The following is a 23,264-nucleotide window of genomic DNA, read 5'->3' on the forward strand; positions in this document are numbered from 1 at the left end:
CCTTGACCCCAAACAAGGTCAAATTAAAGTTAGAGCTTAAAAACGCAGGAGATCGGAGTTAAACCGTCAATTTCTTTACACATCATTAAAGCCAAGTGGAATAAATAAAAATGTTCTTACTGCCCACCTAAAAAGTGATCAGGGATGGGATTAGACTAGGGATAGGTGAGAAGTTTCTTGTGTTCGCATTTTAATGCGAGATGACCTAGTCTGCACTTGCTGGAACTGAATATAGCCCCAAACACAATTTCTGGTGTGAAATCCTTGCATTTTCAATGTGTTTTGCAAGACCCACCTCCTTAAAAAAGTGTTTGAGAAAATGCGCACTTTTGAAATAGGAAATATGCAAACGTTTCGGAAATATGCATATATTTCTAAAATGTGCACAGACATGCTTTCGTTAATGAGTGAACATATACAATGAAAGTGATGTAGGGAGGTGGAGCTAGTACACCCTCCTTCTTGCATGTTGACTGAAGAGGGCATTTCTGTGTGGATTTTAAAAGCTCACATGCATATTCATTGAATCTTGGTTCCCCCTTTTTTCTCTTTCCTTTTTATGGGAACAGGTGCTTTATGTCTTGACACTGGAAGACTAGTGGAAACATAAATAATTTTCTTTGTTACTAATGTTGGTGGTTTCTTCCTCTGTTGTTGTTTTTTTAATTGATTTTTTGCCTGTTCCTCATAAACTGGAAAAACCAAAGAGGTTCCTAACAGTTCAGGAGCTTGTAGCTCCATTTGTTACCCCAAAAAAGTAAATTAAGTTTGTAATAAATGTTTGAATACACTGTACTTTTAATATACCAAATTTAATAATTTTATGCCAAACCAACTTGGACATAATTACATTTTATGTTACTAAAGTAACAAATGACTTTCAATCTGTAAAAAGTGCTAATATTGCATTATTTCAATTTCCCCCCAAATTTCCATTTCCCCCTGAAACCCCCTGGGAAAAAACATGTTTTTTCCCATGGCTTCAAAATTTCCAGAAATTTTACCTCTAATTATGATTTCCTCCCAAAAGGAGGCAACTATTGGGTATTGCCAAAACATATGGGTAAAAGAAGCATTAGGTGCATTACATCGGCAACAATTTTGTGAATTAGACAAGCCCTTATTAAAAAGATGTTGTGGAGTCCAATAAACCCGAAACAAGACTTTTTTTGCTGAATAAGGCATGCCCCAACAGTATGTCCCAAGAGTGATCAGTGTACTTCAACACCAATAAAAGCACTAGTGTAGATCTAGCCCAGGATGGAACAAGCCTAGCAGTTGAAAATGGCAAACCTGAACGAGAGAGAGCTGGACGGATCCACGCATCCCTAAGCTAGTCTAACCTCCTATGGAAGGGAATTCTGATGTTGGGGTGCAGCCAGAGATGTCTCATATTCCCACCAGTTGAACCTGTTTTAGGGGTGGGACATACAGGAGGGCCTCAGCAGATGATTGTTATCTACTTACTCCATGGAAAGAGACGGCCTTTCCGATATCCTTGCTTCAAGACATTTAGATTTGGGGATTGTTCTGTAGGTCTTGTAAAGAACTCCACCTTGAACTAATGACTCAATTTCTCCCAAGATTATGGCAAATTGTACAGGAACTGAGATCGTTAAATAAAAGGTAAAGCTTTTTAACATACTTCAACACCTTTGTGGTGGCAAAATAACTTTTTCATGTCATTTTGTTTTATCCATGATTTTTACTGAAACAAGGATCATTTTTGCACTTTGGTAAAATAGCATTAGTATGATGATAAATAAGCTTAAGTCAAATAATGAAACATGTAATGCTTGATTAAAATATATGTTCTTCAATATTTCACATCAGTATCGGAGGTGCTTTTAAGAAACTATAAAGAGCCCTTTTCTCTGTCAGGGTGAGGCTTAATTCAGATTATATTTACTATCCTTGCAGTCTTAATGCTTCTATTCAGCACGATTTAATGTGCAATCTTAAAATGACGTAATAATGGCTATTTTAGGGTTACATACGCATTTCTTGTTTGCATTTCTTATGCAAACAGCAACCTGATTTTATTGTACGAGTCCTCAATTCTCAAACCACTAAGAGAGAACTAATTCCCAGGCTGAACAAAACAAAACAAAACATAGTTTTGCATGTGGAATATTGTAGATTTCAGAAAAGTTATCCAGAGGTTCTAGGGGAATGAAATAATAAATAGTATGATTATGTCTTTCCGAGTGACAATATTGTATAGCACTTGAGCCAGTATTTCTAATACATTCATTTTCACCAATACATTTATTATTTTTGTGAAATCAATTTCATTGGCAAGGTTGCCAAGGTTTTTTTTATTATAATTATTAAATTCAGAAGTTCATGGGAATTGCAGGGATGGCTTGATATATAACTGCTCATGTAGGTTGTGCCAAAAATGTCTGCCTGACATGGCATCTCCTTTTCTCGGATATTGTTTTTTGCCCTTGCAGTTAAAAGACTCTACACCTGAGCTGATGGTCTTGCATGTAGATAAATTCTGAGCTGAGACTATAAATTGTTTTTGCCTTATTCAAGTTATTAAAATGTTAATGGATGAAAAAGCAGCTGGTCACATACACAATCAAGGGCGGGGTGGGGCTGGTGGAAATATATGGACAAGTAACTTCAAAGTGTTGCCAGCTGTCACAAAATACTTGTCTCACACATTACACTATTTTGGCACTAGGCAAGGATTAATTTGTGTGACAAATCCCTGGCATGCTTTTGTTTAGCATTGCTGTAATAGCTCAGGAGGGCTGCCTTGAACATCGTGATTACTCTGGGACAAATCATAGTGGTGCTAGTTGTACCACAGTGTTGGCATGGGGAGGGGAAATGAAAGCTCAACCTTGCGAACGTTGAAAACCGGGTATTTCCCCCCACCTCAATGATGCATAAGGTTACTTCAAATCCATTACATCAAGTGGTAATACATTCATGCAGCTATAGAGAGTACCCAGTTGAATGACTGGCCATGACCCAGAGAAGCAACGGGAGCAATCCATGGACGTGGTGGGGTTTTCCTCTGGTCTGAGTTTTTAAGACAAATTGTGATACCTTGTAAGGAGATAATACTATTTGGGGGTGAGGGAGCAAAAGTAAAATGCCATCTTGGGCATGTGAACTGACTGTTCAGTTGCCGCATATTCTTTGCCTGAGGACAAATACTATCAAAGATTTTATGAAGCCAACAATGCCCTTTTACAGATGGTGGGTTCCCTTTTTAACTGCATAATGATGCCATTGGGTGACATTAGCCCCAGTACTGCTGGAGTCACGGTACTCCTGGGCTTCATTTAGAAGCAGCCTTCCTCTGTCCTGCACTATTTAAAAGCTGCCCTTTGCCTTTCAAAATTGCTAAGCATCTTTTGTTTAATTTCAATGGACTGGATTCAGACTTTCAATGGACTGGATTCAGATAGGGGCGTAGCTGGGCCACCAACCGGAGTTGGTAGAAAGCACTCCGTGCCACCGAGGCCACCTGAGCCTCAAGTGACATCTTATGCTGATGGACAAACATTTCAGTTCCTTGATGATTAAAAAAAAAAAAAAAAAAGGAGACTAAGGCCGGATCTACACTATTGCTTTAAAGCGCTTTATAACAACGGCCAGATTGATTGTCCATACTCTAGTGTAGATCCGGCCTAAGACTCTCCTTGTAATAGCAGGCTTTGGGGTCAGTTTACTGAGGAAGTGCTCTGCCTTGGTCCATAGCTGTGCCCATCTTTTGTATATCTGTATTTGTATCCTTTATCTTGGTGTGGCTTTAACCTGCTTGATGCCTTCCAAATGCTGCTTTGAGTAACTGCAGTTTTTAATGTTCCACTACTGGCATCTTACTAGTTGCCAGGCAAACAGAGACAGCAACATTTATCTAGCAGTGCATGCAGCAACACAACTGAAAGCCTGGTAAATGTCTATGTACCGCAGCATCATGTGCTGGGGCTGAGAGAACGGCTGATGGCACCCCATGATTTTCCATTGCTGAAGCTAAGCAGATCTGGGCTTGACCCATGCCTGGAGAGAGATCACAGAGGAAACCTATATTTATATATATATCACTCTGAGTCCTTGGAGAAAGGGCAGGATAAAAATAAATGCATTTAACAAGTAAATAAACATGTCTTGCTACAGCCAAGCAATCCTGGTCATTTACAAGTTCCTTAGGCACATAGGAAGCTGAGTCATGCTGAGTCGCACCATTGGCCCATCTAGCACAGTATTTATCTACGCTGACTGGTGTAGGAGTCTTCCCAAGCCCTACCTGGAGGAGCCAGGTATTCAACCTAGGACCTTTTGCATGCCAAGTATGTGCTGTGTAGCTGAGCTCTGAACCCCATCCCTTTTTTCTGTGCATTCTAAACAGGAGGACTATTTATGTCAGTCGGAGAGGGGCGCGCCCTATCTTTCAGATCACATGCTCTTAGGAATATCTACAGAATAAGAGATGTAATATAGAGAGAGGGCTCATTGAGATCCACAGAGGAATTTGCAGGCAAGCATACCAGCGATCCAAACTCTACTTTGAACCACCGGCTCCTTCTTTCCCTCCCTCTCTTGCTGCAGCCTGCTCCCATTCTAGTAAAAGTTGACCACCAAGTGTCCCTGCTGCTGGAACCCTGAGGCAGGGTACATTATCCCAAGTTGAAGATGAGGAATAGGCATGTTGGGTGAGGAGGAATAGGTGGGAGGGAAGTCTCTTAACCCAAGCTTCAAGATCCGTCTCAGAGGCCCTGCTCTTGGGCCCACTGGTAAGAGCTCTTGGATTGGGAGGCACCAAGGAACAGGGCCTTCTCAATGGTGGCCACGTCTTTAGAACTCCTTCCCCACAGAATTACATACAGCTTCATCATTGCTGGATTTTAAAAGAACATTGGGGACATTTTTGTTCCAGTCCATGTTTGATGAATTTGCTGTCCTGAAAGGTTTTAGCTGCTGCTGGTTTTTAACTTTGAATTGTATTTTATAGTATTTATTGTGTTCTGCTGCTGTTGTCATTTTTAATATATCTTCTTCCCTGTTTATTTTGGTAAGTTGATTTGTCACACACACACAGGTTGGATTGCTCATGTGCCTGTGTGTCAGTTGCGAGTGGAGAAGGAAGCATGGAATAAAGACACGGACACCAGAGTTTGGGATAAACTAGGGCCTCTTTATTTAACAATAAGGGATATTCAACCCCTCCTGGATCTTCATGTGAAAAATGCGGGAATCAATATGTCCTTACCTTAGGCAACTTGCCTGGCATTATGGATGAGCCACTCTCATAAGCCAGGAGATGGGTAAACCTGGCCCCTCTCTTATATGACACCTTGAGGGTGTGGGGAGACCACCCCATATCATCCCCACTCATAACTGTAGAACTCTGAGTAGATGAGGCGGGAGGATCTCTAAAGGCATACCATATCCTGACACGAGAGCTGAAAAACTCACGAGGAGCAGGAGCTCTGGACATACCAATCACCAGAAGGTGCCAGAGTGGTCACCGCCCCTATTCTGCTATATCAAATTCCTGCACATCCTGCCAATAAATCAATCTATTTATCCAACCAGCTAATAAAATCTCCAGTATGAAGTAGGCAAAAACCTCCTCACCAACAATGGGAAGGAAAAATTCCTACTCAACCCTTCCCTCAAAGAGAGCAACTGGCTAAGTCCCATACTACAAAAAGGGAGGAAGGATGGGAGCCAAAAAACCCGAGAGGCCAAGTGTGTCAGTTCTGTTTGGCAAATAGGCTGGCAAATTCTGTGAGTCCTCTTTATATACTACACCTGTTTTCTCACTATATTACCTGCCAACTCAGTAGGTCTACACATGATCTGGCAATTGTAATAAATATGAGGGATCTATATCTTAGTCATGTATCGCAAAAGTACAAATACCCTTTCTTTAACAAAAAGGCCACAGTTTAACCTGTCTTGAGAACTTTGCTATAACTGTTAGAAGGTATTAAAAATAGCTGGGAAAATGTGCTTAAAATTCACTGTTCCTTTGGCAATTTTTTCTGGAATATATCCAAGATCAGGTCTTTAAACCTTGCTGAAAAATATGTCCACAGCCGCTGAATTTTTAAAAGATGCACCGTGATTCTAAAGTACTTTGCCAACTATAAATTGAATTCTGCATGTGAAATAGGAGTGTATCACTACTGTTGAGTTAAATGTTCAGTTGTGAATATTCTGAGCACAAAAGAAAGCTTTTGGGGGTTGGTGAAATATTTTCTGAAAGACACTCTTCCCTCCATCCCCAACCCCCACTTCCTTGTTTTGAGCTAGTTTGCAGAGGTTTGTTTCCTTGATTGACTGCTGCCTCTGGGCCATTCTTTTTATTTAAAAATGGGTAACAGTGATGCTGTCACATCGGAAGCTGCCTTATACTGAGTCAGAACATTGGATCATCTAGCCCAGTATTGTTGACGCTGCCTCGCAGCCAGGGATCGAACTTGGAACCTTCTGCATGCAAAGCATGTGCTCTGTCACACTGAGCGATGGCTCCTCCCTAACAATCAGATTTGGATAGCCGCTATGTGATGATGTCAGAGGATAAATAAAAGTAATTCAATTTTAGAGCAATGCTGGTGCAGCAAATGACTGAGTCTCATTCTGGATTGTCACCAACAGCTGAATATGAGATATACATTTGTTGCCATTTTGCACCCTGAAAAATGGTTAGAAACATGGAGAAAAATGTTTGGGAACACTTTCCTTTTTTTTCTCCTGAGCTCTAGCAACCATCCTGGTGTGATTGCCCCACTTGTGAGATGCTCATAAGCTAGGGTGACCAACTGTCAGGATTTCCCCGGATTTGTCCTGGTTTTTGTTCTTTCCATGGTGTCAGGGGGGATTTTCTATAATTTTCAATAATGTCCTGGAATGACACACCTTCCCCTTTAAGGCTGCCATTAGCATGGCAGGAGTGAATGACATGCTTTCTTGAAGCACATCATTCCCCCACCCCGAGCTCCAATTGAGGTCTTAAAGGGGAAAGTGGGTCATTCGTGGACATTATAGAAAAGGCCCCAATTGGAGTGGATGGTGGTGGTGCAGAATGAAATCCTTTAGCCTCCTCCACTCCAATCGGGTTCTTTTAAGGTGGCGGGGAAATAATGTACTTTCTGCAGGACTCAGAAAGCTGCTTCCCCACACACACACTAGGTGTCCTCTTTTTTGGTTTCCCAAATATGGTCACCCTACATAAGCATCTTATAATCTTCTTTGGTAAAAGGAAAATGAAATGATACAATGCTTTCTGTGTACACGGAAAACATAAAGAATGGTTTCACTTTAGGTTAATGGGGTTTGTTTATCATGTACATCACTAAACTAGAACTGAATTGAGGAAAATGTATAAAGCATTAACACTGATTAATAAATAGATTCTGGCATTAAAAAATGGTGATCCACCCACATTGAATTCAGCTTGAGAAAAACAATGCATTAGTTGATTGCTGGATATTTGTTCATATCTTCTACATATCTATAAATAAATAAAATCCAGGAGCTCAAAGAGTGTGAATTCCTGGATTGCCAACTTTCTGACTATGAGACATGGCTTTTTAGATGAACACTGATTTTCTTGTGAAATTTTGTAGCCATTTGTGTGTGTAAAACGTGCATTTATCACATATGTAGGAATCTATGTGGATTCATGGAGTTTTCTGTGTGGAAGTGATTTCCTTTTAGGAAATCTTAGCAGTCTTATAGTCTTTCATTGTCTTAAAAATATTATGGTATACAGTCAAAAAATTGTTTTACTTGCAGTGCAATCCTATACATGTCTCTACGAAAGTAAGTCCTATTGAGTTCAATGTGCTTACTCCCAGTTAACTGGACATAGGATTGCAGCCTTGGTTACCTAATGAAGGTATCACAAAGAGGAAACCATAAAAAGGTATTCATTGAATTAATCCAATAATCTTACTATGAATCAAACTGTGATCTAATAGGTCATTATTATACTCATTGTACAGTTCTGAAGCTGGGAGATAGTGACTTGTCATGAGTCCTAAGCAGAGATTGGGTAGGAATCCCAATGCCCTTTGTCCAAGTCTACTTGAGCTACTGGGTAGCAATGTCTCTAGCTAAAGCTAATTTTGAAATAAGAAAAGTTGAATAAAATATTTTGTCTGCCCCCTCTATCTAGGAAAACAACCAGATTTCATCTTGCAATATGCAACTCAGCTATCTCTTCATTTCTCTGGTGTTGTTCTAATGAACAGAAGGTTCCAAGGGGAGGAAAAATAAATGGCAAATTGATTACTGCTTGATCTTTTCTGTCATCATATTCTTGATTATATCAAGCTCTTATGTGCTATTGAAGTGTTCCTGTGTTGATAAATGGCTATAGTGAATTGTGTTTTCCAAACGGATACTGACAGGTGCTTTTAACACACGTTTTCTTTCTTTCTTACATACAGTATTCTCCACAAAAAGTGTATATAAGCATGGTTATTCCATATATCTCTTTGGGAGTGTCATAATGTAACACACATACACACACTTATATCCATTTAGGTACGCATTCCAAAAGGGTTAGGATATTCATGAGTTGAAAGAGTTTAAGGTGGCAGCAAAGGGGGACAGATGACTGATGGCCCTCCAGATGTCGTTGTAATGCAACTCCCATCATCTCTCACTACTGGCTGTGTTGATAAGGGCTGATGGGAGTTGTAGTCCAAGAGCATCTGGACAGCCACAAGTTCCCCACCTCTGGTTTAAGAGACTTGTGTAAGTATAGTGTGACTTCTAGAAAAGAGTGCGAAAATACATGAAATCATATAGTCAACCCAATTAATCACTGGCACAATGACTTTCCCTTCAAGGCATTAAATCTGAGAAATTAGCTCTATTTGTTTACATTTCTTATGTAACCAGTTCAGGAATTTCAATTCATCATTATAAAACTCTTATAGGTAAGTGAAAAGCTGCTATTAAGAGCATATTAATTTTTTTTAAAGATGGACTGTATGTATTACAGGGAAATGTGTGGCCAGGATTGAATAAGAACTTGGTCCAACATTCAGAGCATTACAGCTGACTTTCAATAACCTGGCAAATCAATACATGTAGCTAAAGCAGTACAGAGTTACTGTAACTATACCATTGCAGACTCTATGGAGGATCATGTATTCAATATTTCCCACGCATCAAAAATCTCCCTGCCCGTGAGAAATGGGCATAGCCTTCTTTTGGGTGTCCTAGTTTTCCACATGCAGGTTTAGGATTAAACATGAAGCCTTCCACCTACAGTGTGACAGTCAGGAACGCTGTACCATGTGATATAGCTGCATGTTTAGATTGACTATAATAGTCAATTAACCTTTGAATACCCTGCGAAGGATTGAGCTGTGCTTTGTAGGTGTGAGAGCTGTTGCAAAGAACTGAGGCATGCATTTTGTAGACATGAGAGCTGTTGCACTGGGGCTTACCCCTGTATCTGGTCACTCTACAAAAGAGGGCAGGGCTCCTGCAGCATTAACTGTTGTGATGAAGAGGGAATTTCACCATGCGCTGCATGCATACATAGAAATGACACCTGCTGAACTTCCCTTTTCTATACAACTGTTAAAGATACAGGAGCTCTGTTGTCCTCCTTTCCATATGGTCACCCAAAGGCAAAATCACTCAGAGATTTTGATGCAGCCAGCCTCACTGGGCTTTAGCCTTCCTGTCTCCCAGAGATCCCAACCCATGTATGCATCCACATGTGTTTGTGAGGGAATGCATGTGCATACACGGATGTGCTTGCATGTGCATGGTCCCTGACCCAGCACCTTGTACTATCTGTGGTCCTTGAATCCCCAAAGGTTGTCCATCCCTGACCTAAAGCTATCCTGCATGTTTATAGCTCAGCTGTGATGTGAGCCATGGACTTCTTGGCCTGAAGCCCATACTCCTAACCATTATGCTAGATCTGCTTTTCTTTGCCATCTGCACTTTTGGTGTTTACTGTATCCCCTGTCCTGGGGGTAGATTTCAAAATTCAGAGGACAAAAGGACCATGTAATGCAGTCTTCTGTGAGCTCAGACGCAGTATGAAATATCCAAATAAAGTGGAATTTTGTGACCACTTTGGCAGAGGCCCTTTATAGAATTACACCAAGCCTCCGCCTTGAACTCCTGTGCTGGCTGTGCTTGATTTGGGAGTGGGCAAGGGGGCTTAGCCCTTTTAGCTATTATTTTTAGCAGGGTGCAGGCAAGCCTGAAGCTGGGAGCAGTCAGTGGTTGGGGCTTCTGGAATTCGGAAAGCTTCCCCTTAAATTTCCCCCTATAGTTGAAGCACGAGAGCTAATGCCGCAGCCCCTGCATGGGCAAAACTAATTTAGCCTCAGCCTGAATATGAACTGAATAATCTGAACTACTCTTCCCAGGAGCAGTTTGGGACATTACAGAGTCATAATGGATGGTGACTGGGGATGCGGAGTGACTCATACAATTTTTGTTTTTGTTTTGGTCTTCTGGTATAATGTTTGAAGTGGGATGTGCATGTTTTCCCCATGGTGAGCTGTGTAAGCTCTCTCATGAGGCTACAGCTCACGTACCCGACAGCTGAGATTCTCAACTGAGAATTCTTTTAATACTGTTAAATATTGGCATAATAAGCTCAAGGCAATAGCGCTTTTCAGATGACAAACAGCAGATGCTAAATGCAGCTCTGACCTCCATACATTCAGCTGAACTTCAGTAGAGAGCTTATACATGTACAACTTATGCATGTAGTTTGGAAGGATCTCTACTTAAACCTTTACATGGAGAGAATTTGTATACATCTTCACAAATCTGGGTATTTTTCAGCCTATCCATGCAAATGTTGACATTTATCTGAATGATGAAAACGGGGATGAAATTTTATCATTTACTGAGAACACCACTGACTTACTAGTAAATGTCCAAATTTTACAATATTTCTGACTGGCTCCAGAAAATTTTGAAAATACAATAAACACTGACATCCAAAGTTTCTGATATTTACTGGAACGTACATGCTTTTTATATGTCTAGCTTTCCTAATTTCTTCTGCATCTCTGTTTTTGAAAGCATCAAGTTGCTTTTTCGTTGCAGGGCTGCATGTTTCTTTTTTTTTTTAATCTTGGCAGCTATTTTGCACCTTACGCACATGAAGGATTTGTTGCCTTTTGAAAAGGAACGTTCAGACTAGAATGCTCTGTTGCATTGTGAGAGCTGGTCTGGTTTAAACAGATAAGGAGATAAATGGACTGCAAGAGGCGAAATGCTGAGGCAAAGCAAAGGAGCTTATCCTTTCCTTTGGAGTTTAGGAAGCAAATTGTGACATATCAGGAAGGCAAGCAACTGTGCCAGAGGACAGTTGGCACTTCCCAGATTAGGCTACTTGATCAAACCTAGAAGAGGATTTCTTTGTATTGCCCTAATTAAGCTATTACAAACTTTATGTGGCAATGTGGAGGGACCAGGGTGGACCGTGAAGACATGATTTGGGGCACAGTTTCCAAGACATAAGAACATCACGGTTTGCCCTGGAAATGAATACACTCTTGATGGAAATAACATAGACCAAACAAAAATGGGGATTGTACATGGTGGAAACATAACTGTGAACCAAAAGGGATGGTGCTCTGTTATTTCACGAACATCACTCGCAATAAGGGCAAGTCATGGTGTATTTATCGGAGAAGAAATACGCACTGTCATCTCCATATTCCTTACAGAGGGACCACATTTGGGAGGGCTCAGCAGAGAGAATAGTGAAGAGGTGTTGGTGGACCAGAGGATGTGGGCTTCTACCTTCTTCCTGGGTGCTTTCAAACCACGCCATTAGCATGGCGTAGTTAATGAATGGGACCTTGACTACTTCCTATTCTCATTTTTTTATTCTCTGATCACCTCTTCCCAGCCCCAGCACTGAGGCTACTTTCAGGAGAAGCAGGATTAGTTCCTTACATGAGGACTTGGGGAGGAGTCAGGAGCTTAGGCTGACATGGGGAGGCCCTTGTCTGTATATTTGTATTGCCATGTTGTGTTTTAAGATGGCCTTAACTGTGCAGAGAAGAAGAAAAGGTAGTGCTGTATTGTACTTACTGTACATTTTACTACCAGCTGTATTTTAAAGTTGTGGTTAGAACTGTTTCCCACTGACTGGATATTTTTTAGATCTTTGGGGGGTATTTGTTGCCTTTAATTGCTTATTCTCGGCTTAGTAAATTGTGTTTTATTGCTCCCTCTTGTCATATTTTATTGACTTTATTGTAGTTTATGTTTTCTCTATTTTTATGTACGTCACTTTGAGAGCTTTGGCTATAGGGTAACTCCTAAGTTGAAGATATTGTTGACTATAATTTTTAAACTTCTGCTCTGTTTTAAATTGACTGTTTAATCATTGTGATGCATTTTGAATTTATATATGTGTTTTGGGGAGATTGTATTTGGATTTTGTGCTTTACTTATGTACTAGAGCAAATTGTTATAGGGCAACTAATACAGTTAATACATAAATAAATGAGTGAACACTTGAGATGTAACTGACCATGTTTAGAAGGCAGCAGGTGGGAGTCAAAGCAGCATGATGTGGGAGGGAGGGCTATACCACTCAAAAAGATGATTTTCTCTCTACATAGAGGATGAATAGGATTGTACTCCAGGCTTTTGAAAATATTTGTAAAGCATGGAAATATGATTTAAGTGGGTGCATGGTTCTTACATATATTGATACAGAAAATGCTGGAATTCTAAATAAAGCGTTCTCAGTGCAACGATCTGATACACATGTTGCCATTATGTATAGGTGAAAAAGACGTTTCCATCCTTCTATTGTTAAGAGAAAATGAGCTTTGTCTTGTCTGGAAAGCAGGAATGAGTCGAGCATCAGTGACTTTTCTCTGAACCTCATACAAAACAATATATAACAGGGCTCAGAAACCTTTCTGGGTAAGCCAACTGTCATAAAAATTAAAATGCGTCATAGCGTTTGAACTTTTATTGAAAGATGCACATCTTTTTTCAAAGTCTTTCAGTCTTTTCAGCATACAAATGAATCCTGAAAGCAGGCTGCTTTTGATGTAAAAGACTATGTTTTCACGTCAAATGGCTTATCTGAGAACTGTTACAACAGACTTCATGAACTTCCTCTTCAAGGGAGGCAATCTCTTTTTAATTCATACAGAAGTCAAGGCAGGCCTTTAATCAGAAAACATAGATTTTTAAATTTTCCAAGTTTCAGGTTATCGCAAATGCTATCCTAGAAATAGTGAGACATTTCAGACAACACATTTTTTCCATACTGGGTTTTTGTAGAGCAAGGATTTGTCACTATATAACCTTACTGCCCCAAACCAGCAAAGGCATGGAAACCAGCTTGTACATATTTATCCCTGCGCAAGCCCAAGAAACCATATGCAAAAGAATGCTGTCTGTGTGTAGAGTGGCCATATGAAAAGTAGGACAGGGCTCCTGTACCTTTTACTGTTGCGATGAAGAAGGAACTTTACCAGGTGCTGCATGCATACAAACAACACCTGCTGAAATGACACCCTTTTCTATACAACTGTTAAAGATACAGGAGCCCTGGCCTACTTTTCATATGGTCACCATAGTTAAGGCATGGTTAGGCCACTAACCCTTTTGCAACAAATGGTTAGTGAGCATGTTTAAACCACATTTAAGTAGCCACAGTGGTTGGGAATGGTTCATACAACATGTTAAGTCATGGTTCACAGCACATGCTAAGCCATAATGTTTGGCTCAAAATGCTTAACCACCATGGCTTAGCATGTCATCTGAACAGGGTCATTATGTGTTTTGTTGAAAACTGGCTTGTCTGAACTCATTCCTGAAAACAAATCATAGTTTTTAACCAGCTATAAACCCCGTAGGGCCTGTTCAGACAACACAGTAAGCCACGGTTAGGCTGCTAGCCCTTTTGCAGCAGATGGTTAGTGAGTGTGTTTAAACTGTTTTTATGTAGCCACCATGGTTCAGAATGGTTCACATGACATGCGAGTCATAATGTTTAACTCAAAGTGCTTAACCACTTTTCGTGTTGAACAGGGTCATTTAGAACCCATGGTTTGTTGTTGGTTTACAAAGTCTGGATTATTTAAACTGTGGTCTGTCCTGAAGTCTTAACCCAGAACTATGGCTTATCCCTGGCTTTTTTGCACTGCTGGCTGCTGTGAAATGGGTCACCCAATTAGACCACTCTGAGAATGAAATCACTCTGAAGATTGGCAAAATGATTGGGAAATAGGTTGCAGTTTGTTTGCTAGTATGCAAGACAATTCATGTCTAAAGCAACAAACCATGGTTGACATAAATGATGGCTTAGTGTTATGTGCGAACACAGACTTTGTCATGAGACTTTTTGTATTTGAGTCTGAATGCAAAATACATGAGTGGTGCATCAAATCTAGATCTGCCTGATGTCACTCCTCCTTAAAATACACATATGCAGCAGCTGAAAAGCTGTGGGCAACTAGGCTCCAGGTGTGTTTGCTTTGAGGAGGAAAAGGGATAATAAATCCCATTGCAATTTGTACTTGAACCACTTGTGTATTTTGTTCTCAGGCATTCATACCTGATTACAGAAGAATATTATAGGAACTGACCAACACAGCCCATGTTCTCAATCCAGAGAGTTACTTTAGTTATAAACAAGTTGTTACATGTAAACAGCACCCCTTCATGCTTATTACAAAGTGATTTTGAAACATTACTGCATTTTAAGGTGGCCGATTGATGATTGAGAAAAAACAGCCCAAATCCTCACTGGATATGTGGAACTAGCCATGCAATTCATTGGACAATGTCTTCAGTTTGCTAATGTTCACCTCTGTTCCTCTGGACCTGCTTGGTTCTAGATACATAAAATAAACTTGCTCTTGTAGGCTAATGTTAAGGCCATTTAATTCAACTGAACTTTTCATCCTTTCACTAAAAGTAACTTTCAGGTGCTAGTCTTTATATATGTATGTTGTAAAATCAATTATGACTTTTCACACACATACAAATGCAAGTTATTTAAACTATGAAATTTGCTGCCATAAGATGTGGCTTTAAAAGGAGATTAGATAAATTCTTGGATTCTTTGGCCATGTCTACACCAGCTGTTTATTCCAGGATAATATCAAAGTCATCCCTACCGGGCCACATGAAACACATCTGATCCTTCTGTGAACTTGGGTCGACCCCTCAGTTATTCAGGAATATCGATGACTGCTTTTGTCACATTTTTTTCAGCTCTCTCACTACAATCCGTAAGTCCTCAGCTGGTATGCCCTCCCCCTTTGCGAAGCTGTTGCTGTTCGGCGCAAGCTCCTCGCTCAGCAAACAGCCAACACACTGTCAGGGGCGTGTGCATGGGCATTGCCGTGTTTCATTACTGAGGGGGGGGGTTTGCAGCAAGTTTTTGACACAGTACCTATCCCCCCCCCTTGTGTTGCTACATGGCTGCGCTGGTGTGCATCTCTCAGGAGTTATTAAAAAAATATTCTGTGCCCCGTACCCATCTGCCTAGTCCCTCCCACTTCTGCTGATACACATTCGGAACTGCCATCACAGGGCACACGTTCTCCCATAACAGTTCTCCTTTACTTTCAGGAAACATCAGTGGTGTGTGCCCCATGAGCGTTGATCGTGGAAGCTGGGAACCATCACAATTATCCTCCATTGTGAAAGGGCTCTAGGTGTAGATTTGCCCTTCCTCCGAATACCAGTTGCAGGGAACACAAGTGGGAGGCTGCTATTGCAGTCACGGCCTGTTTCTGCAAACAGAATGCTGAACTGGTTGGCCATTGTGGCATCTGATGGCCACTGTGGGAGCAGGATACTGGATTAGATAACCTTTAGTATGATCTAGCAGGGCTCTTTATGTTCAGTGACATGATGTGTTTTGTTCTTTTCTTTCCGTCCAGATGGAAGATGTCATAGCCCGTATGCAAGATGAGAAAAATGGGATTCCCATTCGTACAGTCAAAAGCTTTCTTTCCAAGATTCCCAGTGTCTTCTCTGGTAAGATTAAAAATGCACCTGATATTCTGATCAATATGAATTGGTTTTAAAAGATATATGTGGCAATGATAGATAATTAGTTGCAACAAAAAGGTGAGCAACAGAGTCATTAGTTATCTGACTTCTGTATCAATCTATATTTGTTGTCCTATGTTTCATAATAAAATAATGCTAAACAAAAAGTTAAGGATATATGCAATAAAACAGTGATATTTAATGTACAAGAATAAAATTAAAATTAACAATAATATTACATTAAAAATACAATAACATATTATACAGGAACAAATATCCAACAGAAACAACATAAAATGAACAGGGCAAACGCCTTTCAACATGAAACCAATCTGCCAACCATGTGTGCTGTAGACTTTCAGATGCTTTACTCCCGTCCCCCACGCCCCATATTTTCTCAGTTCCAAGAAGGCAGCAGAAACTGGAGGCTTATAGTGAACTGATGAGATGTATTTGTCTTGTGAATTGTGCTTACCTTGCTAGGTCATATACTCTCTGTGTCCTCTGCTAGAGCAGTGTCGCATGTGGACACTTGGTGTGGACTTTTTGGGGACGGAGGCACAAAAGATTTTCACATTTTCTCTGTGATGTGTTTAAATAGAGAGTGGACCAGGGATGACTGAAGAAGTTTGAGAGGTGTAAAAGAGAGAAGGAGAAAGAAGAATATTTTGAAGTAATGGGTTTTGATGTAAGGAAAAGTGGGTGAGGGAACAGTTTTTGAGAGGGGAACCAAAGGAGAACTGGCAACATTGTTTCTGGTTAGTCAGTCACAAAGAATTATCTCTTTGAAAACTCTGTCACTCAAAATGTTTGCCACTTCTAATAATAAAAATGCAGGTTCCTTTATGTCAATGTATTTGTAAGAACCCAGGTTTTGACAAGAAAATGGGTTGCAAAACAAGATTAAATTTGCTATCTGTTCAATAGTTTCTTCCAGATAGTCAGGAGAAGGAACATAAACCTTTTTAGTTTAATCCCCTGAAACTGCCTGCTGTTAATTTTAGGGTTCCTGTTGGAGACAAACCCATCTGCTTGTGCTCCTCCAGTCCTTTCAGAATTGATACAATGTCCTTAAACATGCATATACGCCCCTAAAACAGAATCATACTATCATAGAGATATACATGTGGAAATTTGGAATAGCTGGCCCACTATCTCTCAAAACTGACAATCAAATTAGCATTCCTTGGGGTAAAATCATTTCATGAATTAAGGTTCCCTCTGAAACACTTTAATAACTTACTCTCAATTATAACAACAACAACAACAACAACTGAAAGGTAAATTTGATGCTTTCAGTACAGTACATTACTCAATTTGCTGCAGGATTTTATTGTTGCTTTGTCTTGGCAGAAGGATGCAGCCACGTGCTTTTCCAAAGTTACATCCCAGCAACCTCAAATATGACAGAGATCTTGCAGCATGTAATGTTTGTGGCAAATCCAGACCAGGATTTCAGAATGGCCTTTGGTTAATTACAGAGTAGTCCAACCTTGGACATTACAGAGTAGTCCAATTACAGAGTAGTCCAAGCTGGACAACCATCTGTCAGGGATGCTTTAGGGTGGATTCCTGCATTGAGCAGGGGGTTGGACTCGATGGCCTTGTAGGCCCCTTCCACCTCTGCTATTCTATGATTCTATATACTAGCCTTGTAGGACAAGGGAGGGGGTGTTAGAAAGAAGAAAAGGAAATCTGCACATAGCTGTATGCAAGGCAGGAACTATCAAATAAAACTCAGCATCTATTAAGGTTAGTCTGAATCCAGGTTCTTATTTCTGAGATTCCCAGGTCTCTCAAGACAACAGGGCACACCCCTCAGATTATGTTGGGAGCTCAAAGGAGGATAGGGTGGCTGCTTACACTTTGCCAGAGAGGAAATACATCACTAAAAATTAGGATGAAAGCGAAAACAGATTTTCATTCAATTTGCATATAAAAAGCATAACCTCCCTTTCTCCGCCTGCTAATCCCAGTAATTACGCCCCCACCACTTCGAGTATTTGCATTGTTAAAAAAGTTAATGTTAATTGCATGTCTAGTTTGATCCTGAAACATTTAGGATATGTAATACCTCATCTTAAATACATTATTTGAAAATAAGCCTTATTGAAGATGTGCATTGTGATTTTCCATAAAGGCACCAGTCCAGATATCCTTGCAGGCAGAGGCAACATACAGCTATCATCTCTTTGGCACTTCAGATAAACTGTTGTAAGGGTTGTAAGACAAAGGGTACTTCTTTGTCCCCACCCCCTGAAGAATAGCAATCACTACTGTCAGAGAGCTTGGTACATATCAGAGGAGTATGGAAGAAGAAGAGATTCTGCTCCTGTACGGAAGCATTTGCGGGGTGGGGATTGGATGTACCACCCTTCAGCACAAATGGAACTCCAATTCAGGCAAAGGATTTATGTGCAGAACCCTGTTTCTTTCATGGATCATCTCTAAATAAAGAGAAATGAGCCTAAGAACAGGTTGCAACAAGTTGTAAGAATGTGTAAAATCATTACTGCCTGAAGGACTGGATGCACAGATGTACGGATGTACCTATATATTCTGTGGATCATCTGCTAATTGCACTGGGGAGTGTGTTTGCTCATGCTACCCCACCTGGGGACAAAGCCAAACCAAAACGAATCAGAATGAACTTTTTTCTGACCTGGATGAGAAACTGAACTATTATTTGAGTCTCTGTTGAACAAGAACGGGATCAGATGTGCAACATACTTTCATATATATATATATATATATATATATATATATATATATATATATGTGTGTGTGTGTGTGTGTGTGTGTGTGTGTGTGTGTGTGTGTGTGTATGTATGTTGCATGTCTGAACCAATCACTTATCTATCTATTACACACACACACTGGACCAATCTCTCTCTCACACACATATATTATTAGGTTGACCATATGAAAAGGAGGACAGGGCTCTGTATCTTTAATAGTTGTATAGAAAAGGGCATTCCAGCAGGTGTCATTTGTATGCAGGCAGCACTTGGTGAAATTCCCTGTTCATCACAACCGTTAAAGCTGCAGGAGCCCTGCCCTCTTTTGCATCTGGTCACTCTAGTACAGCTCCTACAGCTTTAACTATTTGTGATAGACCAATCACATATATAATGATTGATTCAGAATAAGTGTTTGGCCAAAAACATCTGATGTGGTAAATTCATCAGAATCAGAACGAGCATTTTAAATAAATTGCACTGGAGGCCTACTTCCTCTTTAAAGCATTGGGAAATTATTATCAAGGCTGAGAAGCAAAAATATCCAAGGGACTGGCGTTACTGCATTTGGTGTAGCTTCTGACAGGGAAACTGCCATTTAATCTCTTAATCATCTGAAACAATCAGCAGAGATAATCACACTGAAGAGTTTTAAGTGTGTCCTTGCCTGAGGCTGTTTAGAAATGAATATCAGTAATAAGATAAGGCACTTGATTTACATAGTCCAGGTTTTATTTCCAGGGTAGTGATTGCAGACAAAATGGTTTGAGCTAATAATAAGTGAAGGGAACCTGATACATTAATCATAGAACTGATGTAGAATACTGCACTGTCATTGATATTTTTAATAATGGAGAACAATGGTGTAAAAATATTCCAAAACTGTTTAAATGTGTATGGAATACAACACCTGCTGTTTTGTTTTGCCTTTTGCTAATTTAAGTGAAGTTTCCAACATCACATCAGCCTAATGCTGAAGCATTATCCCGAGGGGTTGGGGTGCGGAGCTCTCTTGTGATATGGCTGCCCTGCCAAAGCAATCTGGATTAATTAAATCTTTGTGTGTATGATCCCATTTTGTTAAACAAAATTATACATCCTGATTTAATTTTACCCCGTCTTTTGCTGAGGTAAATTTTACTGGATTATTCATATAGATGAGAGTGGAATTAATGACATTAATGGGCCTTTTGTCAGTTCAATGCTTTGAAGGCCGGAGAGTCTAAATTTGAATTAAATCATTCAGACACATTCAATGTGGATTAATTGATCTGTAAGAAAGTCGTATCTTCAGTTAATGCAGAGTCATTCTCCCATGTCTACGCAATTGTGAATATCATTTCTGGGGCTTACAGTATATTGTAAAAATGATCGCTGGTAATCAATGGGCTGTCCACACTGCTTTGTGCATTAGAGTGGTCATTCGTGAACTGCCCCCCAAAAGACATGGACAAAAGAAGACACCTATTTGCATAAAACATGCTAATTTATATGTATTGATGCAAATTTAGAAATAATTATTGTAATTTAAATAGAAGTATAGTACATCTCACCATGGTGTGGAAGACTGTCACCAGGTGAGCTGTGAACATGCCAGTTTGGTCTGCCATCCAGGTGCTCTTGATGGGCATCTTCAAGGCCCAGCTCTTCTTTCTGTTGGTTGTCTTTATACTGGCCTTGGACTGGACAGCCCTTCAAATAAAGATAGGGATGTCGTGAGCATCCGGTTGGGTCTATGAGAGCAGTGGACCCCTCTGAGTCCTGCCCTCGCGGACTCAACCAGATGCACCCGGCAATGTAATGGACCTGCTCTCGAGCGCTTGTGAGTTGACCCTCATGTCAGCAAGGTTTACCCTCGCATCAGTAGGACCTTTAAAGCCCCTACTGGCATGTGGGGGGAGACGCGTGATTTCTGGAGGGTCTAGAAATTGCACATTTCCCCCATTCTTGCTAATGGCTCTATTAGCATAGAGCCAATGCTAATAGAGGGGGAGAAATGTGTTATTAGCATAGAGGGGGAGAAATGTGTTATTTCTCGACCCTCCAGAAATCATACATTTCCCCCTTTTCAGCCAATGACATCCGCCATTATTGCGGAGGGTGGAAAGGACAAGTGGTATCTGAGGGCTCGCAGCCCCTCACAAGCCTTTGCGAGCGCTCGGCAGAGACTCAGGGGTGGGTTGAGCACTCGCGGGGCAGACGTGGATCAGTTTCAGCAGTCCCTAAATCGGGAATGCCTTTAGATAGATGACTGTCCTCTGTAAAAGAGGACTTTTTCAGCCTCCTCTTCCCGTTGCAACTCTTTGTGCCTCCCCCAAAGCTGTCCCTGAGTGGGATGTCATGTGGTATAGTGGTGCAGCCAAGCAATATTAGGTGACCCCTGCTTTGTTTTTGGTTGCATCCAAGTCTATGATAGGAGAATTATCATACTTGGCAGAGCAAATTAAGGTTTTTAGGGTCAATTCAGCCATTTGGCATTCCGTTTGCAAATCAGTATATCAGTTCGTTTATTTGTATAGCAAAAACTCTGCTATATAATAAATAAATAGGTTCAAAGTTTATTGTACTAGCCAAAGGCCATGACAAATACACCAAAAAGAAAATATGTATACATATATACAGTAATATGCATATTTCAAACAGTAAAAAATTATACAGATAACTTAGGGTTTGCCATAACTAAAACTAAGCTTTCACCCAGCAGTCTGAATCTCGATGGCAGTTTACGGCAATTTTGTCTAGTTCTTTTTTGCTGCCAGAGCAAACAAAGCCACTTTATATGTCACATAACTGTTGGTATTCTATTCTCCCAGGCAGTTAACAACATATGCTGAGTTTTTAACTGACCCCAGAATAGTTGTTTTAAAATGGATGCTGTTGTGTTTATGCTTTTGTTGTTATTTTAATTTTTGTATATTTGTTTTTAATGGTTAATGTTTTTAACCTTTGTAAACTGCCCAGAGAGCTTCAGCTATGGGGTGGTATATAAATGTAATAAATAAATAAATAAATAAAATAAAACAAGATAAAATAAAATGAATCGTTTCTACAAGGGCATTCCTATATCCATGTGTTAACAAGGGTTTCAGGAAGCTTTTTTTTGGGTCTCTACTCTGCTAAATTGAAATATTCCTCAGTTTTAAATTCAAACACTTCCCCAGCCCATTCCCCTTACCTATTTTGAAAGGGAGAGGGTAGAGAATGCAAAATAAAACCCAATGAAATATCTTCCTTTAGTGCTGAAACATCAAAATGAATGCTGGTGTTTATCCTCAGGGTAGGAGGATAAACAAACCTCAAACAAACCTCTCTGAACTTTATTTTTTTCCTTGGAGGCCCTGTTCCATGGGCTTCTTTAAAAGAGCGATTTATAGCATGCTCATGACTGGCCACTCACGGATGTTCGTGGGTCATTTTGATGACGCCATGAGCCTCCTGCGCGTCTCCCACTACTTTTCCCAGTTTTAGCATCACAAAATAAACCTCAGAAAACCCAGCTCTTCTGGGATATGTCGGGTTTCTCAGGATTTTCTGTAGTGAGAGAGAGTGCAGATGAGGTTGCACTATAAAATGTCCACTAGATGGCAGTGTCCCATTGAAATGTACAGGCCATGTGGTCGCTGCTCTCTTCTCCATGTAATTCTGCTTGTTTCAAACTTGGAAGAGAACCAGGAAGAGAGCCATGGCAAGGAAATGAAATTCCCCGCCCCACCCCCAGTCTGAAAGTTCTCCATGTCCTGTTGTCAGAGGAGGCTTGTGGCATAGGGGTGGAGTGGGGGCGGCGGGCAGGATTGGCAGAGGCTTCTCTGTAATGGCACCTAGACTCTGGTATGGCTAGGTTCCTCCTTTCTGCTTTTAGAAGTACAGTTCAAATGTATTTGTCCCAACAGAGTTTTAACTTACACTTTTAATTTGTGGTTTTGTTTCTGCTGCTATTTTCTTGAAATGTTATTGTGACCTTTACATTTTTCAGTTAATTATTTTTATGTATATTGTAATTTGTTGTTTTATTGCTTTTGCGTGCTGCTTTAGTTATAATTTATAGAAAAGCAGACTATGAATACAGTAAACACACAAATATTTCAGTGATTTATGGTTCTTTTTATGGCGTAATATGTGAAACATTTCCCAGAGCTTTATCACATTGATATAAATCTGGGTTGAATGAATGCTGAAGGACGTATGGATATATTATTGCAATTTCACTTTCATAGTGTTTTTTACTTTTGCTAAGCTACATTTTGTATTTTTGGAGTGGTTGAATGGAATGGTACAACTGAAGGATAATAGGTAAAAGCTTAAGTTCCCTCCCTTAAGAGTTGGAATAATATTATAAGTAAATGTAGTGGGTTTCAGATTCCCAATGGTCCGAAGTGTCACAATAATACATTAGATGGTGACAGGCTCTGATCCTGGTTTAGCCTTTGGCTTTTTGTACAGTGGAATTGTAAGCTCCAGCCATCATGCACCATTTCCTGGTAAAAAGAGATGTCAGGAAATCTAACCTGACATGCTAGAATGCTG

At 40.2% G+C, this 23,264-nt stretch overlaps 1 protein-coding gene across 4 annotated transcripts in view; it reads left to right on the forward strand.

Moving 5' to 3' along the window:
- RGS7 (regulator of G protein signaling 7) overlaps positions 1–23,264 on the forward strand; it is a 169,883-nt gene that overhangs the window by 59,185 nt on the left and 87,434 nt on the right. For all 4 annotated transcript variants that reach the window (XM_063124332.1, XM_063124335.1, XM_063124334.1 and 1 more), the window contains one exon: positions 15,891–15,987. In XM_063124332.1, the coding sequence (XP_062980402.1) occupies positions 15,891–15,987 (97 nt within the window). The remainder of the gene's footprint in view (positions 1–15,890; positions 15,988–23,264) is intronic.

This window comes from Elgaria multicarinata, chromosome 4 (assembly GCF_023053635.1).
Source record: "Elgaria multicarinata webbii isolate HBS135686 ecotype San Diego chromosome 4, rElgMul1.1.pri, whole genome shotgun sequence".
NCBI lineage: Eukaryota > Metazoa > Chordata > Lepidosauria > Squamata > Anguidae > Elgaria > Elgaria multicarinata.